Source organism: Linepithema humile, chromosome 6, assembly GCF_040581485.1.
Source record: "Linepithema humile isolate Giens D197 chromosome 6, Lhum_UNIL_v1.0, whole genome shotgun sequence".
In the NCBI taxonomy this organism is placed as follows: Eukaryota; Metazoa; Arthropoda; class Insecta; order Hymenoptera; family Formicidae; genus Linepithema; species Linepithema humile.
Window position 1 is genome coordinate 4,962,042 of NC_090133.1, and position 18,988 is coordinate 4,981,029.

Genomic DNA, 18,988 nt, shown 5'->3' on the forward strand with positions numbered 1-18,988 from the left:
AGCCGCGGGAAGAATACGGCTTTGTACGCGCTCGCGCGAGAGATTCTCTCCTGGCCGATCAAGAGAGAGAGAGAGAGAGAGAGAGAGAGAGAGAGAGAGAGAGAAAGAAAGAAAGAAAGACTTGGATTCCGAAAAATCGCGGCCGTCGATGGAGGCCAGTTACGTCCGACTCCGCGCTCATCTCGAACAATTGACAAAGAAGAGTTGGAATTACGTTCCTATATTTCGCGTTGTATTCTACTTACGCGTCATCCGTTAGTAACGCGGAGCGTCCTTAATCCTTATCCTTAATCTTATTATCCCAAGCGCATAATAACGTTATTTTCAGAGCAGATAATAATCAATTTTATTTGAAATATGTGCATATTGTTGTACCGGAGAAAATCTAATAATCGCGACGGATTGAGATTCAAGATTTCTCGCATTTGAATCTTACTAGAAAGAGATTATAAAAAACTGCGGCACTGAAAGATTTAAAAATGATATAATGCAATAATATGAAAACTCTCTTCAAAACACTTAGAAAGAGGATGTTACGAGCTGATTTCATAAAGAATTAGCTAAGCTATAGTCAAAGTTAAGCGAGACCGGTGAAACCACCGGTAAAAGTCGGGAAACTGAGGAGCCAAGTGTGTGCTTAGCTATGAAAATTATACAGCACCGCCGAATAATATATCATTAGGGCGATACGTTTCAATCTATCGCACTTGCAAAATCCGTCTTCTGTGCGCGAAATTACAACGTTCGATAAATCGATATTTGGAATAAGCGGGCGTAATTGTTATATACAGAAATGATCCGTGCGCGGTTCTATTTGGTGCTTCCTCCCCCTTTTTCCCTCGCTCCCTCCCTCCGAGATCATGAATAATGAAGCGTCGATAACTTTGCAGCCGGTGGATAAAAAGCCGAGAATACCCGAGAGCGAGATCTTGACGACCGGCACCGAGGATGAGGAAGCTTCCTCCGCGCCCGAACGAGTTTCCGTGCAAAAGAATCTCCGCTTCTTCGGCGATACGGATCAGGAGTCCGTCTCGTCCAACAGAGACCGCAGGTAAATGCTATAATATAAGCCGCGCATGCACGACTACGCGCCGGTTAAATATTTTGCACGAGAGTGATTTAAATGTTTGCCCTCCAACTCTAAACCAACTCTAAACTAATCGATTTTATCACTATTATATTCAATTCACGTCATTGTAAAGAAAAATTTAATTTTCTTAGTATTTGTACTTTTCAATTTTTTAGCTACTTTACTCTTACTTTGCCGCCTGTTGTCTTTTTAATCTCCGATTATATTAAATTATAACATAATTATGAAGCATTTAAAACCATTTTGTTTTCTTTTAAATTAAAAATTTCTTTGTAAAGAAAATAGTGCACACAACTCTAATAATATGTAATTTTAACACCAGAAAAAAATATTATTTGTTTCAGAAGCAAACGAGTTGACGACCACGCTTGCGCAAGGCGTGATGTCACGAGTTCGAACCGTTTGGGTATCATGTCCCCCAGGAAACCTTCAAGACTCGCTGAAAGCGCGTTGTCCTCGGGCGAGAGTACAACGGGAGACAGCAGCCAGCAAAGTCAAAACTCTCAGAGATCGCAGAGATCTGTCGTGTATCTCCACGCTGCTACTGGTACGAACAATTATACTTTTAGTATAGCAATTTTTTCTTTCAAAAATTCTAAAGCTGTTCAGAGATTCAAAGTTGTTCACAAATTTGATCAATTTAAGTCGATTGAAACAAATAACATATATCTGTATTTCAGTCGGCGAAATACCAGGCCCGAACGAACGACGCAGGGCGGCGAGTCGCGAGGAGTTAAATCGGCCATTGCAATCGCATACGAGAACGGTGTCGAGGAGCGTGAGCGTCCTTGCACCGTGGAAGCCGCGACACTACAGGGAACCGTTCGAGATCAACTACGATCAGCAACAACACGCGAAACCGATAACGACCATGAGACGTAGGCAACGAAGCCGCGAAACTCTCAGTCGCCGAGGGAAGGAAGCTCGGCGAAGCAAAGATAATCTTTCCAAGACAAGTAAATACTTTTACTTGAAAAAAAAAACAGCAGTAAATTCTCCTATCATTAAAAAAATAAGAAAATCGTATCTTTATCTATAGTAAATAAATCTATTTTTTCTAATTCTGACAGTAGACCTAAAATACTAATAAAGAATGCGAGATAAGAATTTACAATGGCAATCTCCTTTTTCCTTTACTTAACTTTTACTAATAAACATTTGTGAACAATCAGCATTAAGCAATTAGCCTCAACAAATAGATAACGAAATTTTATTTTTTAATAAAAGCTATATATTTTGCAATAAATTAATTTTGAGTTATGTTATTAAATTTTAAGATACATTTTAGATTTTTTGGACACTTAGATCTTCTTAATAAATAGAATGATATATTTTTATTAAGAATTTTGAAATGATTTAATTTCCCAAAAAATTAAATTTATTAAAAAATTTAATAACACAACTTAAATTTAAAATTAATTTATTGCAAAATATTTAACTTTTATTAATTGATAAAATTTCATTATTTATTTCCTAAAGCTTATTGTTTGTTAAATTTTCACAAATATTTATTAGTAAAATTTAAATAAATAAAAAAAGAGATTACCACTGTACATTCTTTGTCGTGTGTTTAAATTTTTTAATGCAAATTGCGATTATCATAATTATTATAAAAAGCAAATATTAATCATTTATCATTGCAGGTACGATCAACCGTAGCACATTGAAATCGAAAGACAAGCAGAAAGTGGATAGAACCGTCTCCACGGAATCACTGGCTACCAAATCGCGGATTTTGGGTAAACCGGAATTGAGCAGATCTACATCCGTACCACGGGATCCGAATAAAAGTGCGGGATGGTTCAAGCTGAAGAGCAAGAAGTCCCGCGCCTAAATTGGGCGGCCATTGATCAATGCTAGTCTCGAGTTTCATAAGTGTAATTCCTAATCTCGTAGGCGATTTTAGGCGCCAATATCCGGCGCGCGCTGATTAATAACGACGCGATTTATCAATAATACACACCGTTCTTATATACTTTTTAACGTACACGTCGCGAGCGACAACCGCGATCGCGCCGATTTTTAATTCTTTAACCGAGTAGCGCATACATATAGTTGCAGCAACGACATGTTAAATTGCTGTTAAAATGTTGACCGCGAATTAATGGAATTACGTTGTAAGAAATAACAGAATAAACAATTATCCAAATACACACAGGCACACGTGAAGTTGCGAATTTAAGTTGCTCGTCAATTAATATTATTATATCTTACACATTAAATAAATAACACTCTTTGTAACAGATTGCAAAAAAAAATACGGTTGAATATAAAATCTTGAAGTATAAGTTTCAGTATAAATTATGTATCCTAAAATGAGAATCCTCTCAATATCAAATGTTGCAATATTTTAATAGCTTTCTCTCTGCCAAATTTAACAGTTTAAATTTGCTGCACATGATGAGAATGCATTCGTAACATATTTACGTATCGTGAATTAATATTTTGTGTATTAACTTTTGAGTCTTGCAAGAGTTTCTTGCGAGACTCAATAAAAAGTTTGAGTTTTGTTACTTTTATGTAATAAAATTTTCATATGCGTTGCGCATCTCACGAAAAATTAACACTTCATTTTACCGTGAATCAGAGTGCCATTATCATTTCTACACTGTACATTTACTCTTCATTAACCAATAAAAATTTCGTGAATACATATCGTAATACATAATACTCTTCTCGACGATGAGCGTTAGTGCGATAAGAGTCAAAAGAAAAATTGTTTTTTAATTTTTATCCGGATAATCAAGAAAGTATAAAACAAGCAGTTACGTATGGCAATAATCTGAATATTTTCTTGTGCATAGATCAGTCTCATCTCTGCATGCTTATTATATGTAAATACTTGTGTTAATAATCGTATTTTTAATTAATTTTGCTAGAACCTATCGCGCGTTTCTATACATATATATACAACTCTTGTCGCTGTATATTTGTAGATCACAAATCACGATTACATTGTTGCGGAATTCAACACAAGTTGTGAGACGCTTTCGTTATTTTTGGCAACAGTGTAAAAAAGTGAAACACACAACGCTAATGTTATCTGTTGTAATGTGATACGCTTTTATGTGTGGGCAAATTAACTACGGCGACATGAATAGTCATCTTGCACCACAACAATTATATCCTTATTCCTACTTGGTGCTACTTACGTCTGTGTGTACATATGGATCATTATATAATTTTCATGTAAATATCATGAATATATATTGACGATATTGTACGGAATTACCAATAAAACTTATTACCTATTAACATAGACATTACTTTTCTTCTTGTAAGCATAAGATGTACGCATTAAATGCGTAAAAATGCAAAAATTGAGAGTGAGTTATGTTTTGTAATCAATAAACAAAATGAGATAAGCTAACAATATCATTAATATTAAATATTCATAATATTCAGAGACAAAATCAAATATGTATCATAAATTTGTTTTGTTGGAAAGGTATTAGGTATGTGTTAATCATTGTGGTACTCACAGTAAGCGGGATAAGGTGTGGATTAATCGGCAAAATGTGAAACAAGGGATGGATAATGAAGTATGGATAATAATTGGAGTCCTAAATGTACAAGTTAAAATTCCACAGTTTTATTCAGCTTGTCCCAACAGCACAATGTTGTTCCGCATAGCACAAGTATCATTCCTAGATAGGTATCTAAAAAGTAAAGCAAATTATAAACAAATAATTCGTTATATTTATTTTTCTACAAAAAGAAGGAAATAATTTCACATATACTCACTTCTATGTACTTTTTCCTCGCCAAGAAACCAGCCTGTGATTGCAGTGAATACAAAGGTAAGAGAATTTGAAACTGGCACAGCCAGAGATATGTCAGTGTTCTGCAAAATCAGGAAATACAGCACTGAGCCACATTGGTTAACAATAAATGGCACAAGATACTGTAAAAAGAAATACAATTATAAATATTACTTTCATAATACAAAATTATTACTTGATAAAATTGTTAATAATAAATGTGACAAACTTTTAAATTAGTTATAAGAAATATAAACTCCTTTATAAATTGTCCATAAGCTGATGTGGCCTTGACATTTTCCAAACCTCTTGCACCTCTTTTAATAAATGGATTAGTTACTCCCCAAAAAATTGCAACAAGAAACAAGTAGATCACAGAATCTGTAACATAATAAAACATATATTACAATTTTTAGATATACTATCAATTGCACTCAATATACTTTAGAGGTTAGATTGTAATAAATGACAAAGTTATTAAAATTAAGAACTCTCACCAATAGTAACCGCCATTTTTATCAACTATCGCATTTGGAATATTAGACACGTTGAATAAAATGCAAATCGCATTAATAGAATTTATTAAATCATACGCGACACGAATTCCATCCAAACATTACAAACCGAAATCAACAATTGTTCGTTAGATAGGTTATAAAACGGCATCTATTTTACGTCACACTATTTCAAATGACTTTAAAGATCAGCCCCCGCAAAAATATTGTCCAAGTTGAAAAGGCGAAATCATACAATTTTAACATGTTATGACAAATGCTCTACATTTTACGAGTACTTACAATAAAATCATTCACTTGCAAGATTTTCTCCAACAGTAAAATCATAAAAATGGATAGTTTGAATGCGACTGTGGTGTGCTCTATAATTATGTACTGATTCGAGATATATCGAAGAGCAATTGCGATTCTCGAATTTTCGATATGGTAAAAGCTGCAATTTCACAATAATTACAGAAATAAAATTCAAAATTTTAATTACAATTAAAACGTATAAATTATTATAAAAATCTATAATTAGCATAGCAAATTATAGATAAAGATACAAATTCAACAATAATCATACATTCATTACATTTTTGGTGCATTTCGATGCAAGAAATAACATGATATATGTGCAAAGAGAATTTAGACCGACAAAAGATTTTCAGACATTTTGCGACAATTTTTAGTAATATTCCTTTAGACACTAACAATCGCAATAAATAAGTGGTTAAATGCGACTTTGCAAACAGCACGAAGCATTCTATTCAACTAACCTTATTTCGAGATCTATGATCTCGATACGGTTGGTACCACCTCCACAATAATTAATGTAGAGTATATATTCATTATATTCGAAAGATTTTCATAAATATTATAATTAAAATAGCAAATTATTACAAAAAATACAATTAACGCAATGATTCAAATAAAGACTATACATACTTGAGAATGATGATATGCTTGCTATCCCTCCGATCCATCTTGGCGATGTGCGGGAAGAGAATATCTCGAACGATTGTAGTAGCACGCTGAAGTTGGCTGAAGTGGATCATTGCTCATTGTATGATATTTAACGAATTGTTATAGATTTTCAACATTTTACAAGAGATATTTAAGACAATTAATATGCAATATTTCTTTAAACATTAATAGTTGTGATATTTATAAAGCGACTGAACATAACTCTGCGGTTATCAAAGTTCTACAACCAATTTTGATTCAAGATCTATAAATATATCGCCAAATATAAAATATTAATTTAAAAATTCTGAAATTATTTAATTAAATTTAGATAAAAAAAAGTAATACTTATTTAAAAATAGTTGTATTACTTATTAGCAAGATCTTTTAATAAAATGTTCAATAAATGAGAAAATAGTGTTGAAATATGATATATTAGTTCACTGATAAGTGTTCAATGGTTTCTAGTTGTTCTATTTCAACTTTTTTTAAAGATTCATATTCTACTCGAAATCGTTCCAATTCCATGGACTTTTCTAAAATTAATGCCTGTAACAAAAATACATAAAGAGAAAGAGATCAATCAATATTACTAATATATATTATCAAATTCTTTGAAATTATTTCAAAACCTGCATCTGCTGTTGTTGAGCTTCTCTTTGTTTTTCAGCAGAATGTAACAGATTTCGTGCACCAATTGTCTTAATTTTTTCTTTCTCTACTTCCTTTGCCAAATTATCCAATATTTTAATAAATTCATCAATATTTTTCTCAAATTCAGTAATCTCTGCAACGAGAAATCTTTCAATCATTGCATTGCTAACTACTATTAAATATTTATAAAGCAAAATTAAACTTGTAGAAACAGTGCAAGTAGCAATAAAATGAGTGTAATTTTTACACACGGTTTTAAAAACTTATGTTTAATCTTAATTGAATTGTTTTTTATATACGTGCATAATATTAGATAAACATATAAATATAAATTTAACAAATAAATATTTACATTTGCACATTATTCATATTTTTTTATTTCTAATTTATGTCAAATTGTTTATTTATTCAAATTGTTTATTATTTATTTATATCTATATACTTTTTGCCTTAATGACCAATTACTTCATTCTGACACAATTAATAAATATTTCAAGTATTTCAAATATTGATATTCCTCAGTGTGATTCTAAATGACTAATTGCTATCTGAGAGCGCAAGATATTTTTTTATGCAAGAATTCACTGAACAAGCGATAATTAAACAGTAACGCATAAACGCGCGGTCAGAGAAGATAGCTGAGTGCTAGGAGAGTGAACTGAGTAAGTTTATTGTGCCGTTTGCTGCCGCCTTGAATTGGTATACATACTAGATACAAAATTATGACATTCCTCCTTCAATTTGTTGGTTTGATTAGCTGCTTCTGGTTCTAAGATGCGTATTTTGCTCAAATCATCGATGTAAATACCGTATTTCGCCAATGAGTCAGCCATTTTCTCGCATTTTCTAAGTCTTAAACCATAAAATCACATGAAGTGCTTCATTCAAAATACACGATTCTGATTGGTCGTCATTAATTCGATTTAGCCCTCAATGAGGGCGCCACTGTACAGCCGATCGAATCCGTTGTTAACAGTCTTGATATCGTTTTATACACCGTGGTTGATCTGCTGTCGCATTCGCCGTTAGTGTTCGCGGAGTTCGCCGTGTTAGTGATGGGTAAGGCAAAATGGAGCGAAATGTGGATATGTTAGGGCGCGCGTCTGATTTCCTTTCTCGACGTCAGCGAATATAAAGGAGCAATACTTATCAATGCAACATTGAACGCGAACACACGTGCATTGTGACGTCGCTTCGTCGCAAACGCAAACGGTCCTACTGGTATCCGTTGGTTATACGCTACAGTCGGGACTACAGTCGACAAAATCGATATACGTTCTTTTCGCCGCACGGCGTCGCATTGGTACTCACCTCGGCTCCGCCAGGTTCTCGTTGCCAAAGTTCGTTATGTCGGGCGAGCATAAGACGGTAATTAAGTGTCCTTCGGAATATGTTAAACTGAACGTCGGAGGTTCGCTCCATTACACCACCATAGGCACCTTGCAGAAACATGACACCATGCTACGTGCTATGTTCAGCGGCCGCATGGAAGTGCTCACTGATTCCGAAGGTGAGATACCTCGGTATTCTGTGTATCACAATCGCGCGAGACGAATTCGGAATTGCACCGGATTGTAATGTCAATTAGCTTGAAACTTTGTTATCATCAAAATAAGCTACTTTACATATCTGAAAAAGCTGTAGTTATTGAACATTAGATTATATTTCGAATGTTTTTAATAGTAGGACTAATTGTGGTGCTTTTACTAACATAAAAATGTAGAAAGTTTAGAGAAATAAATCAGAATATTGGTAGATCCGTTGGTATATTGAAACAGATAAGCATTAAGAGATAGGCTCCTAATTTAATTTTAATTATTCTGTTTGATTATGAAAAACATGAGTCAAACTACTTTATATAATTATCTAAAAGTTTTAAAACATGCAATATAATAGTTAATTCATGTTTCTGACTTATTCTGTTTTTTGTCTTATAGGCTGGATATTGATTGATCGGTGTGGCAAGCATTTTGGGACAATCTTAAACTTTTTGCGGGACGGTTCAGTTCCATTACCAGACAATTCGAGAGACATGGCAGAGCTACTTACTGAGGCAAAATACTATTGCATCAGCGAGCTGGTCGAATCCTGTGAAAATGCGCTCACATTCAAAGAACGCGAAACAGAGCCTATCTGCAGAGTCCCTCTTATCACCTCTCAAAAAGAAGAGCAATTACTCATAAGCAGCACTACTAAGCCTGTGGTCAAGCTGCTCATTAATAGGCATAATAATAAATATTCCTATACAAGGTAATATTAAATATAAATTAACAGTGCATTGGGATAGTAGAGTTCATTAAAGAAAATTGACTAATTAGATCTAATTTTTTGCAGTACATCAGATGACAATCTATTAAAAAATATAGAGTTATTCGACAAAATGTCACTTAGATTCAGTGGTAGAGTGTTATTCATCAAAGATGTCATTGGCTCAAGTGAGATTTGCTGTTGGACATTTTACGGACATGGTCGTAAGGTGGCGGAAGTTTGCTGCCATTCAATCGTCTACACGACTGATAAAAAGCATACAAAGGTAATATTGAGAAGTACAATAATACAGCGAAACAATATTGGTAATATTCTCAGAATTGCATAAGAAATAATTTTTCTTTCTTTCTTCCTTCAGGTTGAATTTCCCGAAGCTCGGATATACGAGGAAACATTAAATATCTTGTTATATGAGCACCGGAATGCGCCGGATCAAGATTTAATGCAGGCAACGTCGTCTTCGCGCGCAGCGGTACCATGTACATCCGATGAGGAGGAGGGCGAGCGTTCAGGTTTGGCCCGCCTTCGCTCCAACAAACAAAACCTCAACTGACCCAGTCTTGTCCTCAATCCACCACATACTGCGATCCTCAGCGTCGTTCGCTCTTTCAAGACACGAATCAATATAAAATAAGACACGAGTTATGAAGCGTAAACGTTAATAATACTTGGTTATCGCCTATCGACCAGAGTCTCTACCTTTTGTCTCTGCGCGTGGAACACGAGAAAAGCTAGAGTTAATTTTGGTCGGGCAATAGGCTATCTCGATACATCACAACACCTTATTTTTGCACATAATTACTCTGTTAAATATACCTGTAAGAAATACGTCGCTCCTTTCATCCCTCTAATTAACAAAACGGAATGACAAATTTGTGTCTTTAAAAATTTTTTCTTTGTTATTCTTGCTATACAAGCGTGTTTGTAAATGTGTATAAACGTGCGAATGAGAATGGCACCTTAATAATTTCAGCCTACAAATCACAAAAAGAATATAGCGCCGCGCGCCAAATCATTCATGTGCCAAATCGTTGTATTAAATCCGCGACAAAAGAATAAGTCCAAGTTGCCATTCTGTGACTGATGAAATTATTTATGAATTTATACTCTATAACAACTTTTAAGCAGTCATTTAGATTTATCAAACTGTTATAAAAAGGTTTGTGTGCAAAACTAGGACTGCGTTGTTACCTGTTGTAAGTATTATTATTATTAATATATTATTAATATATTATTAATATTATTATTAATATTATTATTAATATTATTATCATTATTATTATCGTTATCACATCATCACCATCTCATCATTACTATCATTATTAATTATTGTCACTAGAATTATTAGTTATTATTATTGCTTATTATTCCTACAAATGTCATTACAATAAATTTATCATGTTATACTTTTTCTTACAAATTTGCACAATTTGATATCTTAATAAATTATTAAAATGCATCATGTGTAGTTTGCTTGCGTTTTTCAGCAGCTTCAATATTCTATTAAACTGCTTAAAGGATGATATGGAGTAAACACTGCCAGTGAAATGAAAAACTCAAAATCCAATATCAGTTAGAGTTATGGTTTTGAGGAGATATGCGTTTTTTTTAAACGCGCAACTTTGTTATTTCGATTGAATTGTAAATATCAAACATATTCAATATTAAATGTACATTTCAGGATATCGAGTTCGAACGAATAACACGTGATATATCTGATTTTGAATAAACGAGCTTATTTCGAATTTTCTACATTCAATACATTATTGCAAAAATATTTTTTTACCGTGTAATTCTCATATTTGTAACGACGATCGTTTTTCCTTGCCAAGTTATACTTTCACTTATATGATGGAATCAGAGTGGCAATCGGAACGTGGTGTTTCGGAAATCAATGCGAGTAATCCGATATCTACTGATCGTATCGGTAAGGAAACCACAGTTTTTCATTTTATAGAATAATAGAGGTAAGTTTGCTCAGTTTTCTGAAGATGTTAGATAAGTAAAGGTAGAATGTATTGAAACTAAAGAGATCGCGATTACGCGCTGACATAGTATATGTATACATAATATATATTTATATACCTTCTTCCTTATTTTATACATATCATACTTTATCATTAAAATACATACAAATATTTTCATGTATTTTAATGTTAAGATATGATCAATAATCCCACAATTAACAAAGGGACCCTTTATTAAACGCGTTACATACTTATATTGTACCTTTTCATTCATGTCTGTAACATGTACGTTATATATTGAATCGAATATATCTATGTTGAATAAAATAATCTACAGAGTTTTTTCTGTGTGTGCCTTTGCGCTTTTATAAACAGTATCACATTTATAAATAGAGAATCAAACAGGTGAAATAGTAGCATATATCAAAATTTATGTACCTTAAAAATTCTGAGAGATACAATATTATTTACACATGTTATTAATGAGTTTGAATTAAAAATATTATATCATACATGGAATATGTATAGTTTATAACAATACCAAGCGAATGATGCGAATTTTAGCGAAGTACCAAAGTTAAGCACATCATGCAAAGGCAGATTTATTATTATTTGGGCAAAACATGCATTATATATTTAATAGAACGTCAATTTTATTAGGTGCAAAGGCAGACTTGAACAAATTTTAGACCACCTTGCTGACTACAGCATATTTTTTTTTTTTTTTAATCATGACAGGAAGAAAGAATAAAAGAGAGAACAAGGAAATAAGCAGTAAGATTGATTCGAGCGACATGTATTATGAAACAAGATATTATACATAAGTGTATGACGGAGTTTGCAGCTAAAGACAGTATTTGGGGCGCAAACCTTTCTTCTTGAGACGGAATCGAATGTACATACACATGTTGTGGAGGTTGTCAACCCCTGAATTGGAAAGGCACATCAGTTCTTTCTGAATGACACTAGATGCTCTCTTCTAGTATCGATACACTACTGATCACCTTACAAACGGTGTTTACATAAGTATCATGATTGCTTCTGTATTTAATTATAAATAATTTTTTTTTTTTTTTTTTTTTTTTTTCTCGATGAAATTACTGTCTACACTAACAACCGCCTAATTACACATGAGCATTGACAGAATGAATATATGTATACTGGCGGAAAATGTCACAAATGTTGCAAACATGTCACTGGGTCAATTCACTGTTCTCACATTTCTATCCTCTACATTCATTTCATAGACTTTTAACATAGCTTTATATGAATCTCTACAATGCAAACACAAAGGTTCCGCAGCTTCCGCATCACGTCCGAATTGGGAACCTTCATACAACATGAAAGAGTCTTAACTGTAAAAAAGACCGACGACGTGACGGTAAGTCTTTATTTATTCAAAGTATTGCCTATTTATGGTTAATGTATGTAACGCAAACTTCGAAAAATCTTGTTTTTTTTTTTTTAAGCATGCGACGAGTGCTGCGTTTAGCGCGCGCGTCTCAGGTAATAACATTAATTCCTTTATAAATTTAATTACAATTATTCTTCTTTCTTAGACCAAAATTTCACAGAGATATTTCTCGGTGCTTAACGTGTGCTTTCTTAATTTACTCGTGTTCATATCAGATATTAGATGGAGGATGCATGATGTATACATAGACAGTCACATCTAACATCAAATACGGTTTCATGTAATTACCATAAAAAAGTTGAATTTCAATTCATTTCATTCTTTTAGTAATTACACAAAAAATAAATTTTCTGCCAGACATAATGTGCCTCTATGTTGTATCTGTCAGAATACTGCAAGTATCTTGCGCTTATAATATACCACAAAGATATCATGTTTCTTGAAAAAAATATCAAAAAAAAATTTTGCAGTTAGCACGATACCATGAGTACTCTATACTATCGAAGTACTATAAGTAATAATATAGTATTTTGAATTCACCAAAACATCGCAACTGTATTTGTCAAAATTTGCAGAATTTGCATTTTTATTTACGGTTTTAAAATTCTTTTTCCGCAATATAAACACTTTTGCTACTCTTTCCAAGCTGAAATGCATCTATATAAGATTGTATAAATTTACAAAAAAAAAGTATCTTTTTGACATATTTCCAAATTCAGATTATTCTAAAATTCACGTAGCTTGACGTTGTCTAATGCAAGTATGTGTCTTTTTTCGTATTTCTGTAATTATTAATACAAGATCACAAGTTGGTAACGCGTTATCGCAATTGCCTTAATTACATAATACAGTTTAAACACTTTAAGGCTATTCGCACACCCATCCATTCAACCACTATACCCAGGGATTCAAAAATAAATTCTATTTCGTAAAAATAAGAGATAATGTGTGTGTATTGACTTACAAATATAAATCTTATAGTCTACATTTATAAATATATACATTTATATACTATATGTGTAATCTAAAAACTCAAGGAATATATACGTCATAAGTGCAGCTGGAGCAAATGGGATGATATATAGGATAGGAGAGTTTAATTATAAAAAAAATATATTAATTCAGAGATAGATATTAGAATCAAGAAAATTAGAAAGGTTATTATAACTTGACATAAATGACACAATGGCAGCAAAATCATATAAATATACATCATTAATAATTAAATTCAAATAAAATTTGTATTTGTATTTGTTCTTATTTATTGAATTTGGAAAGTGATGCATCTTGTAAGCGTTACATATTTCATGAAGAGGAAAAGAAGAGAGAGAAAAGACAGTAGCAGAGTTATATAGGATAACTATCTAAAAATAAAATTAAAATAAAATTTATTTATTTATTTATTGTTTGGGTTAATTCTAATCAGTACCATTGCGTCATTTGAAGAAAATTAATTTCAATTAATAAACAAAAGTGTTATGCATTAAATTATATTGAAAGCAACTACAGTTAATAATAATGTCAAGTCCTACGAGATTTTAAGAAAAAGATTGTACGTTTATATTAAGCATATGTATTATCTATAGTACTTTTATATCGGTAAATGCTTGCTAAGAAATGGACGAGCTTATTCATTCGTGAATTCGAGAGTTATAATTTATATTATCAGTATTTTATACATGACAAAATATGACAAAATTATTAGCCCGTATATTGAACCACTTCTCAATGTTTAAAATGCGATCTTAAGAGAAATCGACATTCTATATGCATACTTTTAACGCCGTGATTAAAAAATGATTTATGCGTCGTTTGAGAAAACATCACTGTATCATTCCCACATGCTCCAATCGAGCAGTCTGTCAATAGCGACCAACACATTAACACACCTTACACACTATTCCACGTGCCTGTTGCACAGACACTGATCCAGTTTTATGCAATAATATAAAAATTGTTGCATAAATTTTACATAAACTCACATTCATTCGTCCGCTTGCGGAGATCAGTTCATGACGCGTGGGTGACATTTAATTCACATAGCTGCCTCGGTCTTGGCGCGTTTGCAAGGATTTACCGTGTTTTCTCCTGCGATGCAATCGTTATTTTCCTCAGCTGCTGGCGACGGCGACCGCTTCTTCGAAACGCATACCTCGGCGACAGTGTCATTTTTAACAGTTGCGGTTGCCGGCGATTTGAACTTAACTATTACAGCAGTCATATTGTCGCAGCCCGTTCCATCGCCGAGAGTATCAGGCGCGAGGCAATGGTCAAACAACTGTAACATATATCAAATTTTATTCTTCTAGGAGAAAAACATATACACATATACATGTTTTATCCCATTCGTGCTTGTTTGGTTAAAATTTGAATTGGCAAAACAATAAAAATGCACGACAAAATTTATCCAAGAGAAAAGCGCGATTTATATAATACAATTACATACCTCTTCACAGATTTTCGAAAGATTCTCGTAATTTTGTGACAAGCGAGTGCGTACAAATTGGACGACGTTTTGACTGGTCATAAAATTCCATATGCCGTCGCACGCTAGTACCATAAATTCGTCTCTCTCGGGTTCGAGTGTAACATGCCTTATGTCTGGCAAGGCCGAGATCATTTGTTCTTGTGGTGGCAATACCATGTTTTGCTTGTATGCGTGATCGCCAAGCGCTCTAGAGAGATTAAGGCCGCCGTTCACTCTACCGTCGCTCGTCACCTCTCCGCCCGCTTTTACTATACGTTCCATCTCTGGTGCGTCTTCCGGTTTGTGATCCAGACTAAGTTCGACTGCCTGACCGTCTCTGCATAAGACACACCGAGAATCCCCAGCATTGGCCACATATAATTCGTTTCCTTTGAGTACCGCTACGACTGCCGTGCATCCGCTGTCAGAACCAGGCTACACAGAAAATCATTATATATTTAAATTTAAAAAATTTTTTTTTAATTATTGGATTTCTTCCTTAATTTTACTTTTAATATCGTTAATCGCGATAAGTAAACAAGTTTCGGCAAATAGAAAAAAAAAAATGAAATACTTTTTCTGTGTTCACCATGAGATCGTCATCGGCTTCATCATCAGACTCATCATCCACATCTTCTCCTTCGATCTCGTCGTCTTCATCTTCATCGCTTTCATCATCGTCAATGTCTTCAGTATCGTCCTCGTCACTGCAAAACGATTTAAGGCAGGGATATTTGGATAAGAAATATTCAGAACTTAAAATATTTTTTACATTGAATAGTATTACAAACTTGTACCTTTCAGGAACGCCATCAAACGTTTCATCATTTTCATCGTCGTCGTCATCTTCTTCAGAATCGTCACTCTCCTTTTTCAATAAACTTTGGTAAAGATCCACAGGCTGAATTCTTCTCCGGCCACTGCTAGTTATCCGTTCTTGCTGACCCGCATCTCCGTTTTCCACGGGAATGCAGGAACTGCTCGACACGTTGTCTCCTCCACTCTTACTACTGTCCGCATCGCCGATTCTCTTCGATTCCGCGCCATTAACTTCTACCTCGTTCGCATTCGATTCCTCGCAAGGCGGCACCTTGCTGGGACTTGAGATTTTTTCTTTCACGTCTTCTGAACTGTCTGGCATATCCATGGACTTAGCAGGTTCCGCATCCGCAGTAGATCCCACTGGTGGAGACACGTGAGTATTGCCGTTGCTCGTTGTCGAATCCAGTACTTGCTCGGCTTCATTGCTTCCTGGACAATCAGACTCCTTGTGCTCCACCGTGCTGCACAGAGTCGAACCACACGGTTGACTGGAACTACTGACGTCTGTTTCATTTGTATTCCAGCCAGATGAGGACGATGATGATGATGAGGATGACGATGACAGTGGCGGTGGTGGTGGTGACGGCGACGTCGAACATCCAGCACCGGATGACGAGCAACTGGCTTTCTCTCGTCCTCTGCGTCCACGCAGATAAGGGCTCGCAAACGCACGTTTACCGCATTTTTCACCTTTCAGGTTCTTTATAAGAGGATTTGACACCTCTGACTGATACTTTGCCATTACTTGTTCCAACGGCATTGTCGCCTCCATACATAGATTACTAACATTCTCTTCTTCATCTGTGCGCCATGTAACGTAGGAAGACAAGCTTATTAAACGTTTACTCGTACAAGTAAACAAAAGAAATAAATTACCGCTCGCAATGCGCATAATTAGCAAAATCATCTGTATAACAGTATATCCTGTAAAAATGCATATCCGTAATATGAAAAGTAACGCACCAGATTCATTTAAGTTAGCCTCTTTCTTCTCCGAGATGGACGTTCCTGCTAGCTCTTTGAGAATATTGACGACCTCTGGCTTCGTGAGAGTGGCATCAAAACCCAGAAAAGCATCTATTAAAGCTTGTCTGATGTCACCTCTCTTGTAAGCTTCTGTCTGTTTGATAAAGTCAGGGAGATTACGTGCGCAATATGTTGCCACCTCATGTCCTCCGTGACCATCGTATACAGCAAACAGTGAAACACTCTCATCAAAATCTATGCAACAGTTGTGCGCATCCTATAAACAAATAATTGTTATTAGTAATCTATTCTTGGTAGGATTTCTTTCTTTCTTTATCGTAGAAATTGTTACTTCAATACAGAATACTATATTCATGTATTGGTATAAAATCCCATCTTACAAAATCAAGTTTTTGCTCAGATAGCCGATTTATCTAGATTTGACACCGATAGCACATTCATTGGCTTCGGTAAATAAAATAAGATAAAACAATTATTGTACAGTAACTATTGTGTTTCAATGCATAACTTAGTTATTTATTACAAACAAAAACTGATCCTCTTTATCATAGGTTTTTGTGAAATATTGTCGATAAAAGAAGTATTTGTAATAAAACTATTGTGCAACAATATTGACTGATATTCTGCAAGACTCTCAAGATATCTCATCTATTAGTAAATAAATATGAATCGATTGGCGAAAGCAGCATGTGCCGCCGACGAGCTGTTCGATGCTGCGCCCGGAACTCGCGGGCGTCGTCATTCGCCGAATGTATGCGGTCGGCGTTCGGGGCGCGTCGGCAAGCATGTCGCAATGAGAGCGATAACCGGTTAACCGACGAATCGTACGGATCTGCAAACTCGCCAAAACCGGGTAACGGTGTGATAAACGCGCGCGCGCGATCGCCACCGTTGCCGCCGCCGCCGCGACGATACGACTTCCCGCTTACCTCCTGACTGACTCGCCAGCCCTGCATGGAACTCGCGCCGTACGCAACATTCTTTCCCACTTCGTCGCTCGACTCCTTCTTCGTAATCGGTTCCGACAGGTACGCTCCCATCTTTCGAAATACCGGCTGGCCGTCGTGTTAACGTGCGCGGCGTCCGCGTAATATCGCAGTATTCCGTCAAAAAACAGGACCCACGAGTGTGCTGCACAGTCGTTAACTAGCCTCTCATGACCGGTTTTTGGCTTTCTGTTTTCCAGCGCGCTGCTGGCGCCAGCTGGGCCCGTGGGCTTTCGCGCCAAACTTAAAGCGACGTGCGCATGTAGGGTAAACTCCGACTTGCTCCGATGCAGGATTTTTTTGCGCATTTGATGGGCAGCCTGCGTCATCTAACGAATCGACGGACAACGCTATCTGACGGTAGCATGCACGATGGTAGTTACCTGAAACGTGGTCAGATGGCGTTCCTTCGCTTGGCGCGAGCATTCGCGAAGAGGGTGGTAGAAGGGATAACGTGGTGGTGTGGTGGTATGCGTGATGAGCGCCGGGCGCTCAAGCCCGCCAGTAGTTCGGCGGAGCTGGAGAAGGTTAGGTCGGGTCGCATTCCTCGCGAATGCTTGACGCTTGACGGCACACGACAACGGCGACAGGCAACGGAATCGCGCGACGAGCTTACGGTACGTCGCCGATTTCAACATCTCGCACACCTCTTCGCGCGCGCTCGCTGGCGAGCGTCCGTTGTGAACACCTGCGCTCGGTCTCATCCCCGTAACGAGGGCGAGTCTCCCTCTCTCGCTCTTGCTCGCTACGCCTGTTCATCCCCCGCTCGTTGTCTCCACGTCCCTTCAACGTCTCATCGTCGTTGCATCGGCTGAACGAGCGCGCGGCCGGTTGTATCGCTTCGTCGGCGCCGCTCGTACCTGTCGATACACACTGCTTCGGAGGGAGCGAGGATAAGCCAGGTACACCGTGTTCCCGGCCTAGTGACCTGACCTTGGATCGGCCCGACCAGGTATGTTCCTTGTCACTTATGTATGCCTTGCGCGACAATTTCTACCGCGAGCTATTTCTTCTAAAGATATTTGATACGGCGATGGTGGGAAAGAGCTAGAATTCCTTCCTGTACGGCAGCAGCACGCACGCTGCTAATTCTGAGCGCTTAACTCGCGTAC

The 18,988-nt window shown here is 36.0% G+C and overlaps 6 protein-coding genes across 7 annotated transcripts in view; 3 read left to right on the forward strand and 3 right to left on the reverse strand.

Annotated features, from left to right (window-relative positions):
• Window positions 1-5,232, forward strand: part of blo (bloated) — a 110,125-nt gene extending 104,893 nt beyond the window's left edge. Inside the window, exons 5-8 of the mRNA XM_012375227.2 lie at window positions 891-1,051; window positions 1,435-1,637; window positions 1,771-2,046; window positions 2,734-5,232. Coding sequence (XP_012230650.1) covers window positions 891-1,051; window positions 1,435-1,637; window positions 1,771-2,046; window positions 2,734-2,924 — 831 coding nt within the window. The 3' untranslated portion in view covers window positions 2,925-5,232. The remainder of the gene's footprint in view (window positions 1-890; window positions 1,052-1,434; window positions 1,638-1,770; window positions 2,047-2,733) is intronic.
• On the reverse strand, window positions 4,661-5,632 carry LOC105676983 (transmembrane protein 234 homolog). The gene is made up of 4 exons (XM_012375238.2): window positions 5,349-5,632; window positions 5,081-5,232; window positions 4,835-4,994; window positions 4,661-4,749 (listed from the first exon to the last, which is right to left on the reverse strand). Exons 1-4 carry the CDS (start codon window positions 5,362-5,364, stop codon window positions 4,667-4,669), a joined length of 411 nt encoding a protein of 136 aa, XP_012230661.2. The 5' UTR covers window positions 5,365-5,632; the 3' UTR covers window positions 4,661-4,666.
• Window positions 5,633-6,673: 1,041 nt separating this feature from the next.
• Window positions 6,674-7,934, reverse strand: IFT20 (intraflagellar transport 20). Its single transcript, XM_067357145.1, has 3 exons — window positions 7,675-7,934; window positions 6,944-7,098; window positions 6,674-6,860 (listed from the first exon to the last, which is right to left on the reverse strand). Exons 1-3 carry the CDS (start codon window positions 7,796-7,798, stop codon window positions 6,747-6,749), a joined length of 393 nt encoding a protein of 130 aa, XP_067213246.1. The 5' UTR covers window positions 7,799-7,934; the 3' UTR covers window positions 6,674-6,746.
• Window positions 7,935-7,997: 63 nt separating this feature from the next.
• Window positions 7,998-11,530, forward strand: LOC105677069 (BTB/POZ domain-containing adapter for CUL3-mediated RhoA degradation protein 3). Its single transcript, XM_012375432.2, has 4 exons — window positions 7,998-8,475; window positions 8,903-9,215; window positions 9,300-9,498; window positions 9,592-11,530. The coding sequence occupies exons 1-4, from the start codon at window positions 8,313-8,315 to the stop codon at window positions 9,784-9,786; spliced, it is 870 nt and encodes a 289-aa protein (XP_012230855.1). The 5' UTR covers window positions 7,998-8,312; the 3' UTR covers window positions 9,787-11,530.
• Window positions 11,531-11,980: 450 nt separating this feature from the next.
• On the reverse strand, window positions 11,981-18,080 carry LOC105677068 (protein phosphatase 1G). 2 transcript variants are annotated; one of them, XM_012375431.2, is made up of 6 exons: window positions 17,820-18,080; window positions 16,867-17,146; window positions 15,879-16,704; window positions 15,671-15,788; window positions 15,061-15,516; window positions 11,981-14,892 (listed from the first exon to the last, which is right to left on the reverse strand). In XM_012375431.2, the coding sequence occupies exons 1-6, from the start codon at window positions 17,928-17,930 to the stop codon at window positions 14,650-14,652; spliced, it is 2,034 nt and encodes a 677-aa protein (XP_012230854.1). In that variant the 5' UTR covers window positions 17,931-18,080; the 3' UTR covers window positions 11,981-14,649. The 2 variants fall into 2 exon arrangements, with proteins under 2 accessions (XP_012230854.1, XP_012230853.1); XM_012375430.2 differs by having other exon boundaries at window positions 15,656-15,788.
• Window positions 18,081-18,206: 126 nt separating this feature from the next.
• Hs3st-A (Heparan sulfate 3-O sulfotransferase-A) overlaps window positions 18,207-18,988 on the forward strand; it is a 44,181-nt gene continuing 43,399 nt past the window's right edge. The window contains exon 1 of the mRNA XM_012375459.2: window positions 18,207-18,828. The gene's annotated coding sequence lies outside the window, so the exon portion shown is untranslated. The remainder of the gene's footprint in view (window positions 18,829-18,988) is intronic.